This window comes from Electrophorus electricus, chromosome 13, assembly GCF_013358815.1.
Source record: "Electrophorus electricus isolate fEleEle1 chromosome 13, fEleEle1.pri, whole genome shotgun sequence".
Classification (NCBI taxonomy): Eukaryota; Metazoa; Chordata; class Actinopteri; order Gymnotiformes; family Gymnotidae; genus Electrophorus; species Electrophorus electricus.
The window spans coordinates 14,783,611-14,804,525 of record NC_049547.1 but is presented as its reverse complement, the minus strand read 5'-3'; the positions used below and the strand labels follow the sequence as shown (position 1 = coordinate 14,804,525).

The 20,915-nt window shown below is 39.4% G+C and overlaps 2 protein-coding genes across 6 annotated transcripts in view; one reads left to right on the top strand and one right to left on the bottom strand.

The window, feature by feature from the left end:
- The window catches only part of kif6 (kinesin family member 6), a 63,165-nt gene that overhangs the window by 19,776 nt on the left and 22,474 nt on the right, over positions 1-20,915 (bottom strand). For all 5 annotated transcript variants that reach the window (XM_027001457.2, XM_035532572.1, XM_027001456.2 and 2 more), the window contains 5 exons: positions 17,742-17,936; positions 7,236-7,338; positions 7,090-7,145; positions 921-971; positions 1-82 (listed from right to left, as the gene is read on the bottom strand). In XM_027001457.2, the coding sequence (XP_026857258.2) occupies positions 1-82; positions 921-971; positions 7,090-7,145; positions 7,236-7,338; positions 17,742-17,936 (487 nt within the window). The remainder of the gene's footprint in view (positions 83-920; positions 972-7,089; positions 7,146-7,235; positions 7,339-17,741; positions 17,937-20,915) is intronic.
- Positions 1-20,915, top strand: part of LOC113572144 — a 45,845-nt gene that overhangs the window by 22,320 nt on the left and 2,610 nt on the right. The gene's annotated exons all lie outside the window — the stretch shown is intronic.

Below are 20,915 nucleotides of genomic sequence, written 5' to 3'. Positions count from 1 at the left end.
TTTTTCTTCTCTTCTTCAATCTGGCTGCGAAGAGTCTCTTCTACAGTGTCTGATTGTGGATTTGGCTGACTCTCCATTACACCTGAAGCAGAAGAAATACTTTGTGTCCAAACTAGAATGTATTACCACAATCAACAAATGTTATTAACCTGTAAACATACTGAACAAACTTAGTTCTCACACGATCCAGTATTACATGGTGACTTGAATCACACAATATGTGCACAGATGCTCTACTTGGGCTGAATGGTGTGCTTTGTTTTGTCCATCCTCTAACTCTCCTTTCATGGGTCTGGTTTTTGCCCTGGTCAGTGGTACAGAAGGGACATTTCTCTCTTTGTAGTTTTCAGAGCACCTTGAGCCAAGACACTGAATTTGCTCACATGACGCCACTAAGAAACCCCACATCTTTCACTGAGTGGCTGAGGCCACACACAACTCCCCAGAATTCAATCCATTTTAGGCACAACAGAACCAAAATACTGTAGTCTTTCACAAACACTCCACACAATTGCTGTAGATAAGACACTCATCTTAGGACAACACACCCATTCGCCTTGAATTCAAAGGCTTCTGTATACAGAATGGCTATATTCAGGCCTCCTGGTATGTTTCAATACATGCTTCCTCATAATAAAAAGCAGGCTCCTCTGAAGTTCTTCTTTGATGCAGTGAAAAGACATGCCACTGGCAGTGTAGGTTATGTTTGTAAACTTAAAGCAGCCCTTTCCAAACATGTTTATTGAGAAGAAGATTAAAGGTCATACCACCCACTCTTGTCAGTACTCTGTGTAGATCTAGATGCATGTGTATATTATTGCATTGTAAAAGACTGAAGGGTAAACTACATTGGCTGACCTAGTGTTCTGACAGGACACAGGTTAGACAGGAAAATGAAGCACTGATGAGATGTCTCCTACCCTGTGCTGCCATTTGCATCCTTCTCATCTGCAACTGCTTCTTCAGCTCATCTGAGGAATAGCACACAGAAACAATCATAGGAAGATTGAGAGAGAACAGGGTTATTTTATTTAACAAAGGTTTGCTAAGTAACATTTAAGTAACACTAGCGAGACTATCCACTGGCCCATTATAGGACTTTGCTATGAAACAGTGACAGCTTACTAGCAAGGCTGGTGATGGAACCTCGGGTAAGAGACTGTGTATGTTTCACATAAACACAGACGCCACACTGGGCCCCAGACACATCTATTATGCCTGCCACACTGCAAAGACCTAGCAATTTATAGCAGCTATAGAAAAACATACATATCTGCTGCGTGACTTTACCAGAGCATTTACAATGGAAGACACTGAAAAATGTAGATTTAGTATAGAGTGCTCAAACTGTTGATATGCCAGATTAAACACTTTGACAATTTTAATAAAACATGTGGTTCCGAGCTTGGGGATTGGTAAAGTCTGCAGAGGGGCTGTCACTTTCTTTTGAACGCAGTGCTATATTTAAAGTGGACAGGTAATTCCTCGCTTCGGCATGCTTGTTAGCATTTTGGCTTTTCGACTATATACATGTACTACTATGGTTTACTTTTCAGTGGCACCTACTCATCAAAAACTGATTGAACATGAGGATTTTGATTAACTTTATTTGCCACGACCGGTAGTGGTACAATTGCTGCAGCCTGAGCAGAATTAGTCATAAAAGAGCAATTACAGGAGCGTGTGAAGGACAGCCATGCCTGGCCCTCCAACAGCAACGAATGGATTTGCTGGATGATTTGAAACGGTCAGGGGAAAGGGGGTGGTGGAAGAATGAAAAGATGGTGGGGAGTAAAGAAGAACATCAGAGATGGTCCCTGGTGACCCGAGGAGCAAATGTCCGTCACAAGTAGTCGCCTTGCTGTCTGTGGTCCTCCCTTACTTGTCCCAAAGGATGTACAAAAGGTGAAATATTGCATGACATGTGGGATTCTGATAATAGGCAGCACTTCTGGTGACCCATTTCTGTCTGCGGTAAAGTAATATCCATGGCAAGATATGCTGGATCAGGTTCTTCTGAGGCACATGCCATGTTCCGAATATCCAAGCGGACAGATGCCAAACAAAAAAGACATTTCCCATTTCAAAGTGCTTCTGTTGCACAAACATTTTTCATCCTTGGGGGGTGGAATCCCTCAGCCAACAAGACACTCACTACTACAAGTCACTGCTACTGAAGAAGTGACCATATATCATTGTTTCATCTGGGTTTGTGTAATGGCTCCTTCACACTGTTTGGGTGCTGTTGATGAGGGAGCCACATGGTAAGAAGTCCACTAAATAGACAGTGCTGACAGCCTGCACAGCTAGAGATGGGATAACGCTCAGTAAAAAGAATTTCTGCTAAAGAACACGTAAACAGTCATGTGATAACATGCACATGCCCACTGAAGGCACTGTAGGAGATAGATATCAGAAAAAGTGATCACATCCAGCCTTACACCCTGGCCTGCCAAGCCAGTTGCTTGTGTTAACGGAAAACAGGATGGTGACAACACCCATGCCACAATCAAGTAGCACTGATCCAGTCACCTGAGTAAACCCTGTGTGATCAGCATAGGCTCAGCCATAACTAATCCTCATATAGTAACAGGACTAAAAAACACTTAGCAATACCACTGAGTGGTTTGACCCTTGCCTGACCTGCCTATCCTGACAGAATGAGAAAGCACATGGGCCAAATGAAAGCCTGGAGAAGAACCAACATAGCACACAGAAAGTTACTAGCATGGCTTGCAGTGCCATTTCAGTGGTACCTGTAGGATTCTTCCCATTGAAAAGGTGAAGCTGAGGACTAAGCTTGATATGATGATGAGCAAAGCAAAGAAAGATCCAAAAGATATTACAAAAAACCTCTTGGTTTAATCAAGAACAAAGAAAGTGCCAAAGTAAATTAGGATCATACTTCAAATTTTCTTGAGGCTTCTGCATTTAAATAATAAAAAGAAACAGTGGTAGTTAGGATTATAATGGCACTATGGACTATGTTTGGAATCTGTTCTGATCTCATGCAGTCCATGGAGTGTGGTACAAGTATAATCAGACTTTTGTCTTCCATTTACATTCCCCAAACACCAATTTGGTAAAGCCAGATTCACAGAAATCTACAGTTTATGTGTGTGCCCCAAGTCTGACAAGAGTTTACAGCAGGTACAGTTGCTTTTCTTCAGCAGTACAGCCTAGGCCATTGCTATATTATGTGGATTAATTCCATATGCATGTATGTGTCACATGATGTTTCCATGTGTGAATGTCTGGTTTCCATCAAAGAGCCATGACAGTTAATCTGAGATTCCTGTGGGCTGGAGCTTATATTAAACCAGGAGCATAAATTGAGCATGGTCAGAGTTTCCTTATTTTTGGATTACTTGTACTGGAGATTTTTAGACTCACCAAGATATTCATTTTCTGTTGGCTAAAATATACTATTTAAACTTTTAACTTTATAATAAATTAAACAGCTGAATAAATGTTTTACTCAAACAGCTGAATAAATGTTTTACCATTTACTCATAAATGGTCCATCCACTTGTGTCCAGGCCATCTTCACTTAAGACCTGGATGACCAAACAGGTGTAAGTATTATGATAAAGGCTTTATTTAGCATCTAAATGGGGTATTTACTGGTATAGGAAAAGTATTTGTTTACTTCCTGTATGTATTCTGGATTTTTGCTGTTGCTTCACCTTCACAAAATGGACAGATTCCCATGTGCACTCTTTTCAAGAAGAGGAGGACTATTCTCACTTGATAAACAGTACAGTTCAGTTTTGTCTGAATTACCCCTTCCACTCTGTTTTTAGTCAATGGATATTCTAAAAAAAATGTAAAAAAGCTTCAAGTTTAGCCAGGCTTAGCCTCTTCAGGGAGAGTAAAAGAGATCCTCCACTGTCCTCCACTGACTTATTTTCTATCAACTATCTCTGGTTTCCTGGTGTGTACAGTACGTGGAAGCAAGGCTGTGGTGGCAGTAAGTGCTGATTTGATGAGCACATGATTCATCATTAATTGGACACACGTGAGCAGAGAGGCGCCGCCTCACCCACAAATATGCTCCTCAGACTCTCTTTGCCGCAGTCACCCAAATTCATGAAAACACGACAGAAACCACCAGTGTCTGAATTGTTGGGACAGAGACCGACATCATCCCTTCATGATTCTTTGGCAGTAATGTGAATGCGCTAACACAGGTCACAGAATATTACAGAGAATGCACTTAAGAAGCGGTCTGACAGACATTCTCTGAAAGTGTTGGTGTGTGTGACAGAATAATAATATATTCAAGCTACCATTCTTACATGCTGTTGACAACGTTCATGCAATAGACAAATTCTAATACAAAACCACAATGATAGTCCAGGAGCACATTTAGATATGTGTTCAAAGCTTGGTGTTTGAGCGACTAACAGTAAACACAAGGCTGTAATAGTTATGCAAGAACAAAGAGCCTCTACAAAGTATATCCATGTCCCACGGAGGTGTTTAAAGCTATTCGCAATGGACAAAAAAACAACAACAACAACAAAAAAAACCAGAACTATACTGAACCAAGGAAATTGTTGAGGTCAGAGATGGTCCAATACATGCAGCTCTAACATGCTGATGGTGTTCATCCAGATTCATCTGTGTGCTGGTCCACAGATCCAGGAGCGTGGGCAACAACTACAGGCTAGAGAAAGTGGCTGTTGCAGGGAATGGAGGGTGAAAGAGGATAGCAGATGCTGTGTGTGGGACAGGACTACATAAATCCTAACACATCTGGAAAGACTATTGGGGACCATGGTCGCTCTTCAACAACTCTTAATACAACTTCTAATCCAGCCGACCACATACATCACAGACCCTTCCCACTAACATGTTCATCCATGTGTAATTAGGGGAAGGTGGTGAGAGAGGGGTTCAAGTACACTTTGTCCAGCAGGAGAGGGCTCTGAACTGAAATCCTGGCCAAGAACAACAGTTTACTGGCAGGCTCATATCCTATTGGCCACAGAAGCTGGATGTTGGACATCCAGTGATGGGAAACTCCAACTAACACACTCAGTGTAATGAATGCCCAAAGACGCGCATCATAAGTACTGTGGTTTAGGTTCTACAGGTGCTTGTAATGGACATCTTTGTGGGAAATCAGGGAATCCCTTGATTGTTAAAAAACTCCAACTGGCCAAATACCTGGTGATTCTCTTCCTTCTGATTGTTTAGTGATAAATCTGATGAAAACGAACATCTGCTGTTTTTGAAACATAAATCTCCATCTCTCAGAGTGACCAGCACCTTTAATTTTCTTGTGCAGTTATTTCCTGATGATTAGGGAGATTAGAAGTACAATGAAAATACTGGGTCTCATGGGTGGTACCACCAAAGCAGAACAACAAAGTGTCAGCGCTTCTGAAGTGTTAAGATTTGATGATGGTGCCTGGCTTGGCTCACCGGTCGAATGCCACTGAAAACCACATGTGTGACTCTTTTGGACAAGACAAGTCCAAGTTATGCTCAGAGGTGAGACGTTCCATTTCATCTGAATCTGATCCGGAGCACAGGCAAACACTTAGAGGGGTGTGGGGGCGGGGGGGTGTGTGGGTGCAGCAGGGATGACACACATAAACAGTATGTAGTGGGTATTTGGTAAGCAGGATAAGAATTATGCTGCTGAGGGAGACTTGGCATACTTGTGGGTTTTTGTTTTGTTTTGGTTTTTTTAGCAGATGAAGTAAGTGCAGGTCTTAGTTTTTAACATGTAGCTCATTTAACTGAGCTACTGAATGCTAGTGATTGGTAGCAAGACAATAAAGATATTAGATATTTAAATGAGCTATGAGAAAGGATCACTGTTGTCTGTTGCACTATTGTTTTTATGTTGCACCATGGTCCTGGAGGTACATTGTCTCGTTTTTGTTGTGTACTTGTATATAGCTGAAATGACAATGAAACCTCTTGAACTTGAACTTGAACTGTTTGCTCAGAGGCCTGGTGAAAGGTGATGGCCTCCGACAGGAGATCTCCTTGATGTACAGACATGTAACTCAAACTCCACTCTGCTGACTCTTCTCCATCATCAGTCCTGTTGGCACAGCCTATGTGATGCTGTAGGGTTTAACAGAGGGGCTCACAAATCCATGCACTAAAAGGCCAAGCAAAAGTTTGAACACTTTTCTAAACATCTCACTTGGTGTGATTTCATAATCTCCTGATTTAGTTGATTGTAGTTTATTCATCTTAAAAATTTAATTTGCTGATTTGTTTAAATTTTTTGCCTAAAAGTTCAGTTGATCAATTTTATAATAACGTATGCGAACAGTATTTATTTGGCTGGACAATGGCAGTCCCCATGCTGACATTACTGTATTTCAGCAGTCTTAGATGGAGCTAATACTTTCAGATGTTATGAAGAAAAATCACAGCGAGGTTGGAAGCTTCCATCACGCTAACATCAGCAGATGCTTTAGTGTGCTGTCAAAACGATCCAGTACAGGCTACAGAAACCAGCCACAGCAGTAACCTTGTGACGTCCCCCTGTCGTTCCTGGCGTCTACCGGCTGTGAGAATGGTGCCAGGCCCCAGCCGCCTGCAGTCTGGCGACGAGAACCTACCTGCTGGAGAGATTCAGCGGGAGCAATGGAAAAGCACAGAGGTGTGTGTGTGTGTGTGTGTGTGTTTTGGGGGTGCAGGATACAAGGAAGGTAGCTCGTAAAGCAGCATCTCCAAGCCTGTAAAACGCCGGCAGAACGGAAGAGGCAGGCGGAGAGCTGAGCTTGCTTCCAGGATCTCCTGGGTCTCAGAGCAAGGCTGGAATGTGCTGAGTGACAGTGCTTTGCTCGAGGGAGGATGGGTCCCGGTGAGAGGCCAATCATTTAAGTGAAACAGGCTGTTAGCCAGTAGTGTGTTTTCATATTAGCAACAGAGCAGAGACAGCATGGGGCAATCTCTGGACTGTTCTCGATCAAGGTAATGGTGGTAATGATGGTAATACTCTTGGCAGTCAGTTTTATATGTTCACAGCTCTAGAGTGTGAGCTGTTGGTAAGTATGGCCTATTATCCTGTTAGTAACTGGGTGGCTGGAGGGAGTGGTGGTAAACTAAATGACTTACTGACTCTGTTCCTGGCCTGGTTAACCTGCTCCCCCAGTGCCTTGGCCTCTGCAAACCTGTGAAGAAATATGAAGCATCTACATGAAAAAATTCTGTATATACTTTCACAGGATTACATTTTATCTGTAGTGCACAATGAAACCGACCTCTGTTTCAGTATGGCCTTGTTGTCCTCAAGAGTTAGACGGTCCCCATGATCATTCCTAAATATTTCAAATGCCTCCTGTTGCTCAATAGATAGCTCTGGTCCTGAAGAGGAAGCAGAACAGAAGTCTTTGATGTGTGATCATGTTACCAGTTAACAACATCTCACAATGTTAGATGGCTCTGGTGGTAATGCATACCACAAAGAACATCATTATCCAAAACAAGCCCTGTGTCTGATGTGGCAAACTGGGGAAAAAAGAGAGGTTGCATTGCATGTGATTCGATAAGAGAACAGAACAGACCTTGGGGTAAGCACTGATATTGATCAGGCCAAAGACTATTTTCCTAAGACCAGAAAGATGTCACCTTGGCCTACTGAATTTCATGTTTTCAGCAACCTTGATAACACTCAAATGAATACACATCCACATTGTTGGATCCCAGTCCACATGGCTGGCTTGCCTTCTCACAAGTATTTATATAAAGATCTGACTTCAGCCAACCACTCACATTATAGAGAGAAATAATGAGAAAACATGATCTGCAGGAGACTGAAATGAGGATTTTCGTCCTTCACAATAGGATGTTTATGTGACACAGCGCATCTTGGATTGGATCCATTCCCCATTTCAAGATGTTCTTTGTTAAAATGTTTGTTCAAGAGACATCTTCCTCTTGAGAGGTGCTGGATGCTGTCAGGGTCAGCATGAAGCTTTCAAAATCCTTCAGAGTATAAGTAGTCAGCACAGACACTGGGCCTTTGTGCATACCCTTCCGGGAGGGAGGGTGGGGTGTTTGTGGGGACAAGCCAAGACAACTGAGAGTTATAAAAGATCTCAAGTGCAAAGCACAGACTCTCGTTCTGACAGGTCAAGTGAGTAGCCAAGTAGATGCTCGCCAAAGCAGGAAATGGTGTTTTAGAACTTTGGATGAGACATTTTAACCACACGGCACAATAAAAGAATCCCGACTAAACAAGCAAAAATAAATTACAGAGCAAACATCTCCTACAGTTTTAAATGAAGTTTAAATTTCATTAAGTCTCATAAGTTGTGTAGCATTATAAAAGTGTGGACCTCTGGGACACATGTAATTCAGGCAATGTGCACCAGGCCATGTAATAGCAGAAAACAGAGCGAGAGATGGTGATCCCTGCAGCAGATCGAGCACAGGCTGACTGTGTTACAGGTCATTTACACTGACATTGTTACAAGCAATCTACAGTAGCTTTGTGTTTCACATCACTTTGTATACATTTAACCTCCTGCAGCTCTGGGCCTAAATTCTGTTCATGATAAATATACAAGCAAGAACATTAATCAATTATCACATACACTAAGCATGGGAGAAAAAAAAAAGCTGAAAGAGGTTTTTATGGAGAGAGTTCATGTAAAATCTGATGCGTCATCCACCTAATCTTAGAAATAATTCCTAATTTTTTGACTCATACTATTTTTTAGGAATTTGCGATCATCAGATTGTTGGAATTATACAAAATCAGTACTGCTTGGTTTTTCAACAGTGGTTGAAAAAGTACTTCAGCTATGTTAAAAATGTTAAGAATGTTAGGAATGCATTACAGTGTATTTCAGTACAAGTGCAGTAATACAGATTTTCTGTCCCAGAAAGCTAACCTGTGTCCTGGGCTTAATGTGCACTCTTGAGTAAGTAAAATGACATTAGGTCATTTTTTTTTTTTTTTTATTTACTTACTTACTTACACCATCTACATCTACCAATATGTTAACCCCAATGGATTGAAGGAATTCTTTGAAGGAAACATCAAAAATGGGCAAACTCTGAGCAGCAAATAAAATAAATAAATAAAATGAAAACAAGCACACCTGCTTATACTCTAATTTCTACACACTGATTTATATCACATGGGTGATTTAAATGTTGTAAATAGGCAATTTCATGTAATTAACTAAACACAGGAAAAACCACAGGACTCTCCATTTGTGAACATTGTAACACTCCAAATTCAGCCATTCTGCTAATAAGTCTAACAGATGCAAATGATAAGAGGAATTCAGGAATAAAAGATGACTATCTACTATTTTGCAACCATACTATCTGCAAAGTAGAGGCAAGTTGGTCTTTTTCCGAGTTTGACGTGCATTTGACAAGCTGGATGTGCATATGAGCCAATATCTGAATTCAAATGACAACCTTTCAAATGGTTATGCGTATGTGATGAACTGACAAAATAATCTTTAAGATTGGTTCAGTTGTTTCTCTAAAGCCAACCCTAAGCTTAACCCTACAATACATGAAAACAAGCTATTATACAATCTCATTGGTTATATGTCATAATGAAACCTTTTAAGCCTTTGTTGCAACTGGTTTTAATATACTCAATCAAAAATATTTCTATATTCTTTTGAGTGCCTATTCAATAGAAACCCTTAAAGTAATAACATTTGATGAGTTCTAGGAATAATATTAAGACATACAGTAATGTGACATTGATATCACAATGGCAGATATTAATCAAAAGTTTGTATTCTCACTGATAAATCTGTGATGCTTTTTAGCAGTTTGAGATCATAAACACTAGACATTAATCTTTTGGGGTGCATGACCACAGCCTATTTATAACCCATGTTTCTTAAAAGTCTGACAGTAACTGTGCTCCAAAAGGTCAATATGACAGCATGACAACACAGACCCATACCATATGGGACAGTAATGCAGTTCATGCATATGATTTCATATGGATATAAATAATGTGAAATAAAATGCATGCATATTATTTGTCTTGCACCATACTGTGATTGTGTATCTAGCCCTAAATATTATAAGTAGTATATAGCAGTGAAGTGGATTAATTGAAGAGCTTTCAGACATAAATACGAGACATCGTTATCAGAGACAAAGACAAGTAGCTTGTCTGGCTCTACTACTCTGTCCTATATATTACAAATTCCTGTATTTCCTCATGGTGGCAAATGGCATCTCTTATCAAGGCAGAAAATGCTAAAAGGGGTGCTTAGCATATGAATGTGATCCATTAATCACATGTGTCCTTATGATTCATTGTAGTATTATTTAATCTAAGGACAGATAATCTGCCCACATAATGCATTACAATATTTACTTAAAAGACAGTTAATTTTATTCCATTGTGATTAAGGCATATGAAAGCCTGCTGAACGTACATTACCCCTTAAAAGCAGAGCAGTATTTAACATAAATCACACAGCAAAATGTGAATTTGAAACCACCATGCAGCTTTTTCTGTGCCCCATTATTCTCAGTAACACTGATTTTCGCATTTGGGGCTTTGTTATATATTACAGACACATTTCTCTAAATATACACACTTCACAACTTCATCTGACAAACAATTCAGAAATGAAGCTATGAATCAGCTCCTAGTAAAAGCAGGTATTTATTTGCAGTTAGATGATCATTTTACTATGGTAAACTGCCTGGTGAAAAATTGTGCTGTGTCTGGTATGTATAACCTTATCTAAAAGACAGTTTACCCACTATTGAAGCCTAATAGAAATGTTTCAGGTTAACTGTGGGATTTCTGGCATTGTTTAGTCATTTGTTCCAGTTCTGCCTTCGGCAAGAAAACTGAAGACAATTGTAATGAGAATTCTTCTACCTTGTTTATAGGCTGTGCTTTTTTCCTACAGCAAAAAGTCTGTCACATGATTTCAATTAGATAGGGTTTACTGGGACCAAAAATAAGTCCATGTGAGATTAATTGTCCGGCATTTTGGAATTTAGTTTTTTTTATTTATTTTTTTTTATTATTATTTTTGGAATACCCTGATTAAAACCAGGAAACGTCCTCCTGAAATGAGTCTTGCAAGAGCCAACCACAACAAAACTCCCCAACAGTCATGCAAAGGAAACAGGCACAGGCATTTCAGAAATTTCTTCACAAGCAATATGACATCACACTTTAAATGTTCTAGAGGAGATTGTGGGGTTATGACTATATTTTTAATCTGAAGTGCCAAGTTAGAATTTCTCAGTGCTCTGTCAACATAAACTGAGATGCCAATTAGTTGAGTAATCTGAGAGCTAAAGAAGGCTGCAGCATGTGTAATATGTAAAGATGTTTTTAATCAGAAACACGTCCAAATAGCAGATCATGCTTCCACAGTTTTACAGGCCTTGTTGGCGTCAGTGCCAGAGGAAAAGCAGGAGACATGAGTGAAGGCCCTCAGTGCAGGGCTGTGGCTGACCCGATGGCATCCCCACCTCACTGTGCTCATCAGTGTTACGAGATGCCTCATTACCCTGTAAACCCCTTCTGAGAGGCAAACCATGACAGTTAAGTCCCCTGATTCGGCATGCTCTGCTACATCTGTATTATCTTGAGACCACTTTATAGGAGCCCTGTGGGGCCCTAGGAACAGTCTTAGTATCGTCCTTCAAACAAGTAGATCCAAACTAACTGTGGACATGTATAAGGCTGCAGCAATAAATTGTTTTAGTAATGGAGTATATTATTGATTACTCACTCGATTAATCGGATGAAATACTTTTGCTTTATTAAAGAGCAATAGTAAAAATACAAAAGTGACTATAAGACAGGTCTCAAAAATTAAAAACTAATTGGTTTTTATTTTAGAAAAATAAACATTGTTATTGCTAATATTGCGTACAGTATTAAAACTGCGTACAGAAATGCACAAAATTAAGTGCCATATTACATTCTGGGTTTTAAATAAAACATTTTATGGAATCCAAAAAATATTAATAATAATGTAATATTATTTTTAAAAGGTATCCATGACATTTTTCACGTGGCCTATTTATTTTTCACGTGTTTTTCAAGATATGCGCGAAACGTTCGTTAACCATTATTTTTGAAGAGCCTGGTGTAGCGATGTTAAGTACTTGTTGATATGAATGGCAAACACAAACTAGTAACATGAACACAAACACACATGAGACCCTAAACCAGGTAAAACTAAGTAATTTACCATTTGCTGCTTTCCCTAACCTTTACAGTGCACTCAGTGGGCCTCAACATTTGTGTGAAAGCGAAAGAGTTATTGAAAACTAGCTAGATTTGTCAGAACACAGAGCGGTTTGTTACCTCCCCGGTGTTCAAAAAATGACTCCCTAACAGGATATTTGTTAATTCGTTCAATTCATTAATTTGTTCGTTTGCAGAGATCCAAAAATGTAAAATTCCACGTCTCTGCCAATAAACATGACGGGAAATCGCTCCGGTACAGTTAGTTACATTACCAGCTAACGTTCCGGAAAATAGCGGCATGACTGCGTGACGTCCATAATGGTAATATCCTTAACGTCCTTGGTATTAATAGAAACTTTAATAAAAGTTGCCTTTGGCTTCATATTCTTCATATTATCATCCCGCCCTTCTACGGCAGTAATACAATATAACCTCGCTTTAATGATGTTTTCGTATGCTCCCACATTTTTGTTGTTTAGCAAGCCAAGAATTTAGCTACTGAGTCTTTATTCAGCTTGATGATTCACACATTTCGCGAAAAGCATGCTTGGGGGTCTGGATGTAATTATATGGATTAAAATAAACTTTGACGCAAAGAATTTGCATCAGTGATTTTTAGTAATGGAGTTACTCGAGGAATCGTTTTAGCCTTAGACATGTATCGTTATATTCTTTTTCTTTTCACTTTTGAAATCCTGTAGAACATTGGCAGTCTGTCAGTCTTAATCATTTAAAGTCATCAAACATCCATTCCAGTATCTGTTGGAATAATATACATAACGTCCCCATAGTGAAACACTAGCACTAAACTCTCTTTACAACTCAGCAATACCACAATTTTAATAAATATCATAGCTAGGCCTACCATACTTTAAATTTTTCATTGTACCCAAAATATAATAAGAACCACTGTATTGGGCCTTTCAGTGTGTGGGTAGTCAATAAATCCATGTTATGACTGCATGTGATTATGAGCAGACTTTAATGGCACAACCACAGGAGGTGGCATGCGGGATATATCACTCTGTGGTCTAGGGTAGCTGGAGGCATGCACAGTCACACCAGTGAAGTTTAAACACGGAACAGCACTTATATATATGTGGTGTGTGTGTGTGTGTGTGTGTGTGTGTGTGTGTATGTATGTATATATATATATATATATATACACACACACACACACACACACACACACACACACACACACACACAGTATGCTCACGGGTTTTGTTTGGGTTAGTCATGTCTCTTGTAGCGCCACTCCTATAAAATCAAATGCACTGTTGCTTGTCTTTGCAAGCCAATAATGTAGCAAGCTTCTCTGCAGTTTTTCTTTAAGAATAAATTGAAATGTCATTCACAAAATGTACACTATTCATAGTAAAACCTGTGTTCTGTGCTGTTTTCACCTAATTATCATCACTTTCATTCACATGATAAGTTTTACCTCTTGATATCTTCTGAGCTGAGCATTCCCACTAGAATGTTTTGCAAGTAATCAAAGGAAACACACATTCCATCCCACAGCTGCTCCATGTGTGATTCAAGCTTTTGACTAGATTGATGCAAAGCCCTTCTGGATAACATCAGGCCCATCTGATCTGTTAAACACTGCGTGTGAAACAGACAGAGGCCTTGCAGCACTGGAGCACTGCAACAGACCAGATCCCCTGCCGTTGTTTGAGACAAACCTCTAGAACATTCCAGAAGCTTTGGGACTTTGTTACAAGTGGCAAGGGAATTTATTTATTTTTCTTCTGTTCTGGTTCCTGGTCCATCATTTTGAGATATTAGTAATGATATTTTAATTTCTTAGCACTTTATGCACTTAAGAGCAGACAGTGTTGAAAAGAACATAATGGACCCATTAAAATGTCAATTTTTAAAAGAACTGAGTAAGAATGTTCATGCACCAGGCATTCTTCTGATAAATTTTTGAATCTATTACCCAAATAATCCAGATTAATTGAACACAGTCTAATATATTCTAAGATACAGAGCAATGAGTTAGAATGAGTTAGGCAGTTAGAATGGCAAATCTGGAATTAAAACTTGCAAAAAAAAAAACAACAACAACAAATAACAATTTAGTGTAGTTCAAAATGCTCACATTTTATAAATATTTTATTTAACTGTAGATAGAGCTACCCTATGAGTGAAAAAGATGAGTGATGTCTTTGAGGATCTGTAGGGTACATTACCAAAAACTAGCTAAAAATTATTTTATCCAAGGGAATATTCATAATTGCAACTCCTCATAAATCCAGGTATAGGGTAGGTAATGACACAAGGCAGTTCCAACAAAACAAAACCTTTATATCTCTTGTGTAAAAAAACATGCATTGCATTATAAGCATGCAGCTACATTTAAAGGTGTCTAGGAGAAATGTGCATGGAGTCTATTTAGGGTAAACTCATTTTCCAAAATGACAGCGTAGCAGAAGCAGCTGGCAGAAACCCTGGAGGCGTCCAGGGATCGTGCCTCGCCAGACTCGGCAGTATGGCAGCAATTACGCTTGCTCACTCTCATGATTTCAAGGCATTTAAGTGGAATGAATGGCAGGGCAAAGCCTTCTTAGTGTCATTGCACCTTTGATCCCTGTGAAGGTCACTTGTGAATCGCTTCTGTCTCAAAAACTATGATAAGAATTTATTTATTTTTTGTCAACAACACGATTTGAGGACAACCTTTTTAACACAAATATGATACAAATATTGTACATATTGTACATGATCAATAATCTCTTGAACATAGGGTCTTTTAAAGGTCTTTAAAATAATGCTGCACATCTGATATAATTCATATTCAATGTATCATAATGTAATATCACTGTACTGTTGTACTCATTGGTGCTGTTGTCCACCTCTCATCTAGGCTATGTATTTGATTATAGACTTTATTGTATGTATCCTGGTGAAATGAGACATTATGTACTAACCATTTGATTAAATCCACTTGTGCCAAAATAAATCTTCCCTTCCAAATGTTAGAACAAACATATGGATTGTATATACACCCATATGATTCAAATTCATGTCAGAATTGTCACATGAGAAACTATTAGAGCAGTCAAAATGTAGCCCTGTACATAACAAAATCTCTGGTGTTAAATTAACACCAATTCAACACTGGCATTTTTGCTGTGTAAAGCTACAAGAAGGATCATATACTGCAGGAAGGGTGCGAGCCTTCATAACGCAGATGTCCTCTCTAACCTACAAGGAGTGCGTACTTTAGCACACCGGACACCAACAAACCCCCTATGACCTTCACGTCATACTTGGTACGTTTAACATCAGGTGTACCATTTCCTGGTAGGAGCCACATCATGCAAACATCCATGATTTGCTGTGAGGAGAAGTGTCTTTGGAAAGGCTTGCCTAGAAGTGGCTGTGCTCCAGAACAGCTCTGTATGGTTCTGAAAGATCCAAGCCTTGGCATGCAAGTAGGGTTCTGTGTGGTTTGCACCATTTCAGATTCCTTTGCCTTATTCTCTAAGCCTGACACTTTTTTAAGAGCTACACAAATGCCGATGTCCTAGTTTAGTGGACAACAAGTCAAACAAGTTATACACTCAGTATTTCATTGGGTTCAAATGAGGCTATGCTCTCGGACACTGCTGCAAACAGCCACGGGCGATGCAGCGGTGTTTACAGTTGGCCACATTTGACTCACTACAATTTATGATTGCATGTGTTGGCGAAAACTAGCAAGAAATATTTCTGAGACATGCCAGAGAAAACCTGGTCAGCAACATTCAACAGTAATTCACCAAATCTACATTCAAAACCAGGCTCCTGTCAAAAAACATTTACAGTGCAACCCAATCCTAATTCATGGTGTGTGTCATAAGGTTGTGTACACAGAAGCAGAAAGCTTTGAGTAAAAAGAAAAAATGTAAATACTTGAGCAAATAAATGTACAGCTGCATGGTCCTGTGAACCTCAGTATTAGCTGCACTGCAATGGACAACAGCTGAAATGCTGTTTTGGAGTTTCCACATAGTGCATACTATTCAGACCTGCTGTGTTACAAGGATGTGATAGATCACCTGAATTCAAATGAGCACAACCAGCTCATAAATTCCCCTCACACACGTGATGGCACAAGGGTCTAGTACAGTTTTTCCATGAGAAATATGAGACAAACGGGGAACACACATCAGCAGCTCCTGATGCATACACACACATACACACACACACACACACACACACACACACACACACACATATATATCATTTATTCACCGTTTTATAAACACAGCTCTCCAGGACTGTCCATTAGCCTGCTGTATAAGGAAGCTTGAAGAGTGACTGATTCTCTCCTAACTAGAGCTGGACGCCATCCAAACATGTGTTTGTTTTTTAACTGTCTCCTCTTTCTGAACCTTACTCGCAATTACCCTCACTGGTCCTATTACTGAGCAGGGCATCATTAGCCAAAAATGTCCAGTGAGGGGTGGCTGGACCAGGCCCTGTGGTGGGGCAGACAGAAGCAAGCGGCTCAGCTGATGAGCTGCTGGCTCGCAATGCTTCCCCAAAGCCATGATCACAGTAATTATCAGAGCTCAGGTTTATCATCATCTCTAAGTCCTTACAAAACCATGCTGAGATGAGGAGAGCCAAACACGTGGTGGTTGATGGTGAGGGCTCTGCCTCTCTCTCTCTCTCTCTCTCTCTCTCTCTCTCTCTCTCTCTCTCTCTCTCTCTCTCTCTCTCTCATGCGCACAGATTCTCTTTCTTGCTCTCTCTCTCTCGATTGTATTTTCACTTTCTCCTTTTATGAAGTACAGGGAAATCTACGGTTTTGTCCTGTTACTCACAGCTCTTGTTAGACATATAAGAATGACCCTGTCTGGTGAACGTAGTGTGTCAGATTTCTCAGCTAAAGTCCTTGGGCCAAAGTATTTATCATAGTAGATCAACACACTGATGGGAGGGGGCCAGTGGCAGAAGAACTCCAAAGATTCATATAACCTTACTGTGCTCACTCTAGAAGCGTCCATCATACAATATAATAACCTTGAATTAATTTGTGTTCATCAATTCTTTCCAAAATAGCAATACCATCAGCAAAACGCCATTACACTTACAGCACACTCTGAATGCTACATGCTTCCCTTTGAAGAAGATTCTGATCATATGCTTTTTTCCTTGGAACCTCCTTTGAAAGCTACTTTGTACTCTAAACTGAGGTTCATGACCACTAACCTGTGAAATTTCCACTTCATTTAATGCTTCATTATAATCATGGAACTTTACGAAGAGAAATGGATGAGCTGAGTTATTGAAGGAACATTTAGAAAATCACTCTGGCCCCCAAAGAACAGATTGTGGAAGCATATTATATTTATAATAATTATAACAATTATAAAACAATAATAATCATAACGTCAGTGAGGTCAAGCAAAGAAACTTATAACACCCTCCCAAGTGTGTAATTAGTCCTTTGGGCCAAGTATAGTCATTTGGAGGGCATTTGTGTCATTCAAACTTGATGATGTAAATGATGATGATGTAAAGTACAGAAAATTGGTTCATGTATGTTTTGGTCACTTACCACTTTGCCTGATCATTAGTTGATGAGCATGTGTGTAGTCTGAACTTTCACTCTTCAACCTCTTCTCATCATGAATACTGGTGGATGACTGTCGTGTGCTGTGGCATGTGAGATCTCCCCTGGAGAAGTTTGCAAATTGAGCACTGACTTCTTGAACCTTCCTCTTTTCTTTCTTCAGCATGTTGACCAGTATACCTGATATCTTTGCGTTAAGATTGGTGCCTTTAAAACTTGAACATGCTTATATGGAACAGATTTTGTAATACTAAGATATCATAGACAATCTTACACTGAACCTTCTGAGTGATTAAGGCCTCTGCATCAAAGAACAGGAACACAGAAAGAAAGCATTGTAGCTAGAGCCAAGAGGCAAGTTTTTTTCATATTTAAAACAGAGAGATATTTAATCATAGTTCTTATAGGAACTGCTGGTTGTTTTATGGCTGTTACATTCCTTTCTTATTTTACCATGTGGGACACACAGACATCTAGTTTAGTTTCCCTAAAATGAAGCTGGTCAGCACAGACAAACTCATATTTCCCAGTAATTCCCCATGTCTGAAAGATGTTTTGGCTTGCCACATTAAGATAAAGAGCTGAATATTTTTAGGGCAGCAAAACTTTTCAGATCTCTTCAGTGGAGACCAGATCCTGGGGCAAGAGAAAATTACATTTTTTTTTCCCTAGCCACTTAACTCACCAGATGTTTCTAAGTCAAATATTTTGGAAGAGGTTTGTCTAACTAAGAAGACAAAGAAATAATTTAAATGAAATAACCAGATTTTGGTTACCCTTCTGGAAACTAACTACTATAGTTTGGTGTTACTTACATTGGGGAATAGGCATCTTTTCCTTGAATTATTTCTTTAACTCCTCCTTTGTCAATCCTTTGTCAACCTTAGCACTACTACATGGCGAGGCTCTCTATGCCCGTTCTGTTAAACTGGTTCATTAGCTTGGCATTACTCTTAGTGGTGATGTGTGGTTCATTCACTTAACCTAATCATTGTCATTTACCATATGCACTAGCACTTGCAGGTAAGATCAGAGTAAAGGTGCCACTCTTTATGCTGACACACAGACTTGTCACATTCACTCATTTGCACCACATAACAATATCAATTCAATACTGTTACTTTAAATCCATTCGAAGTGTCAGTTAGTCCCTCCTGGCTTCCCTGTTCCAAGGTTTCCCTGTCTTGTGTTTTTGCTCCATGCCATAGTTTTGTTTTCTCCACCCCTCGTTTCGTTTTCCACACCTGTTCCTCGTTTCTAGTCTTGTTAAGTTCATGTAGTTAAACCCTGTCTTGTTCTCTTTGTCTTTGCTTTTCATTGAATGTCTGTTGGGCTGTGTTAGAAAGCGTGTCTGTTTTTCGAAGCCTGCGTTTGTTAGCTCGTGTGTTATCTTAGCCTTTTGTTTTTACTTACCTCTGTGTGTTATTTCCTAGTCTCTGTTGTAGCCTCCTTCCCGTTTGCCTACATGTGTTTGTTAGTTTATCATATATTCTACGGCTCTCCGTGTTGGTAATATGACCCTGGACTACTCTGACTACGACTCTGGATTTGCCCAATAAATCTCGCTCTTCTCCACACATGCGTCCGCCATCTTACCATTCACCATTACACGGAGCTTACTTCTCACCATTATATAGCAAAGCTTTTTGTTTAATGCCAAATATTAAAGTGTACTACCACTTATGCATAGTGAAGAACAGAAAACATTTCTCGTGTTTGGTACACTTTTACTTAATTCATAATGGTTTTACAGAATTGACCTTAATATGCCATTATAGGATCATAACTAATAGAACTAGCCTACAGAATGCTGTAAATTCTGGAATGTTTGTGAACTTAGCATAAAAAACTAAGACTGTCGGCACTCAGAAGCGACCATGGTCTGGAAAACGTGCAGATGCTTACAGTCTTGGAGAAAATGGAGCACGTGCACAACAGAAGAGAGCTGACTAAATCAAAAAATGTTAGTTTCTCAAAAACAGAACCTTAATATTTGCTTTTAATAAAAACAACCTACCAGAAATTCATATCTGCCACCTTGTAGTGCTGAAGGCCAGGTGGAGCTATGTCTTTGATAGCTTAGTACATTATATCCCTCCTGCAGAAGGGAAGCTGGTGATCTGAGTGTCTAAGCCCTGCCAGTATGTTTGAAATCTTCATGGAAACGAATGAATCTTACAGTCACACCAGGGACATGCAAGCGAATACTGCCACCCTGAAACATTCTACATATATTTTTAAAGGAAACAAAGAATTTTAAAGTTGTCTGGGTTTTCAAGTCATATGAAAACGTAATGTGTTTTTCATCTTAATGGCTTATTTGAGTTTCTAAAGTTTCTACATTTGTTTTCTTTCAGCGTGTTTAAACCACTTTTAGTGGCTGTAATGAGCCATGAATCATGTGACATAATCAGATGACCATGAAGGCACATACCAGTGTTATTATCATGTGGCTGGAGGAAAATCCCTGAATTGTCAATAACTAACATTTGTCAGAGGTTTGGTTAATGGAGAAAACTGATGCAGATCTTAACTTCAGTGATGCAGATCTTCGAATCGTCAAGTTACCTCCTTGCATCCAAAATACACAAATCTGAAATGTCAGCACGATCATCTGATGTTTACTTTGGAGATAGATTGGCACCAATAGATGATCAAGATGCTGTCTAAACTTTCCAGCATACTTATGCAGACATAACATCACATGACAACGTGGCTAAAACGTTAATTTCTCCCAACCCCCAGAAATGTGAAACTTCACTCTTAGACAAACACAATTATGGTTAACTAGATATAAAAACTCTCAACAGTAAAGGGACGTAATGTGACAATTTTATGTAACCCAGTTATTTACACATTAATCTTACCATGCTATATTTCATAATTCATGGTTTAAATTCATGAAACTGTTTCCTATATTACATTAATTATTCTCTTATGAAATACTGATATCTCATGCTACTCTTTCAGCTCATGCAAGAGGAGCAAGGTTTGGCCACTTTTACAGCTGCTGCACTGTCAGAAGAGGTCCCTTTCTGTGCTTCTTTATGTTGACATTTTTCAAAATATTTACTGTTGCCAGCTAGAACATATGGGAATCCAGTTAGTTTAGCACATTTTTCGTGTCATGCATTGCACTTTTACTAACTAAGGTGTAAC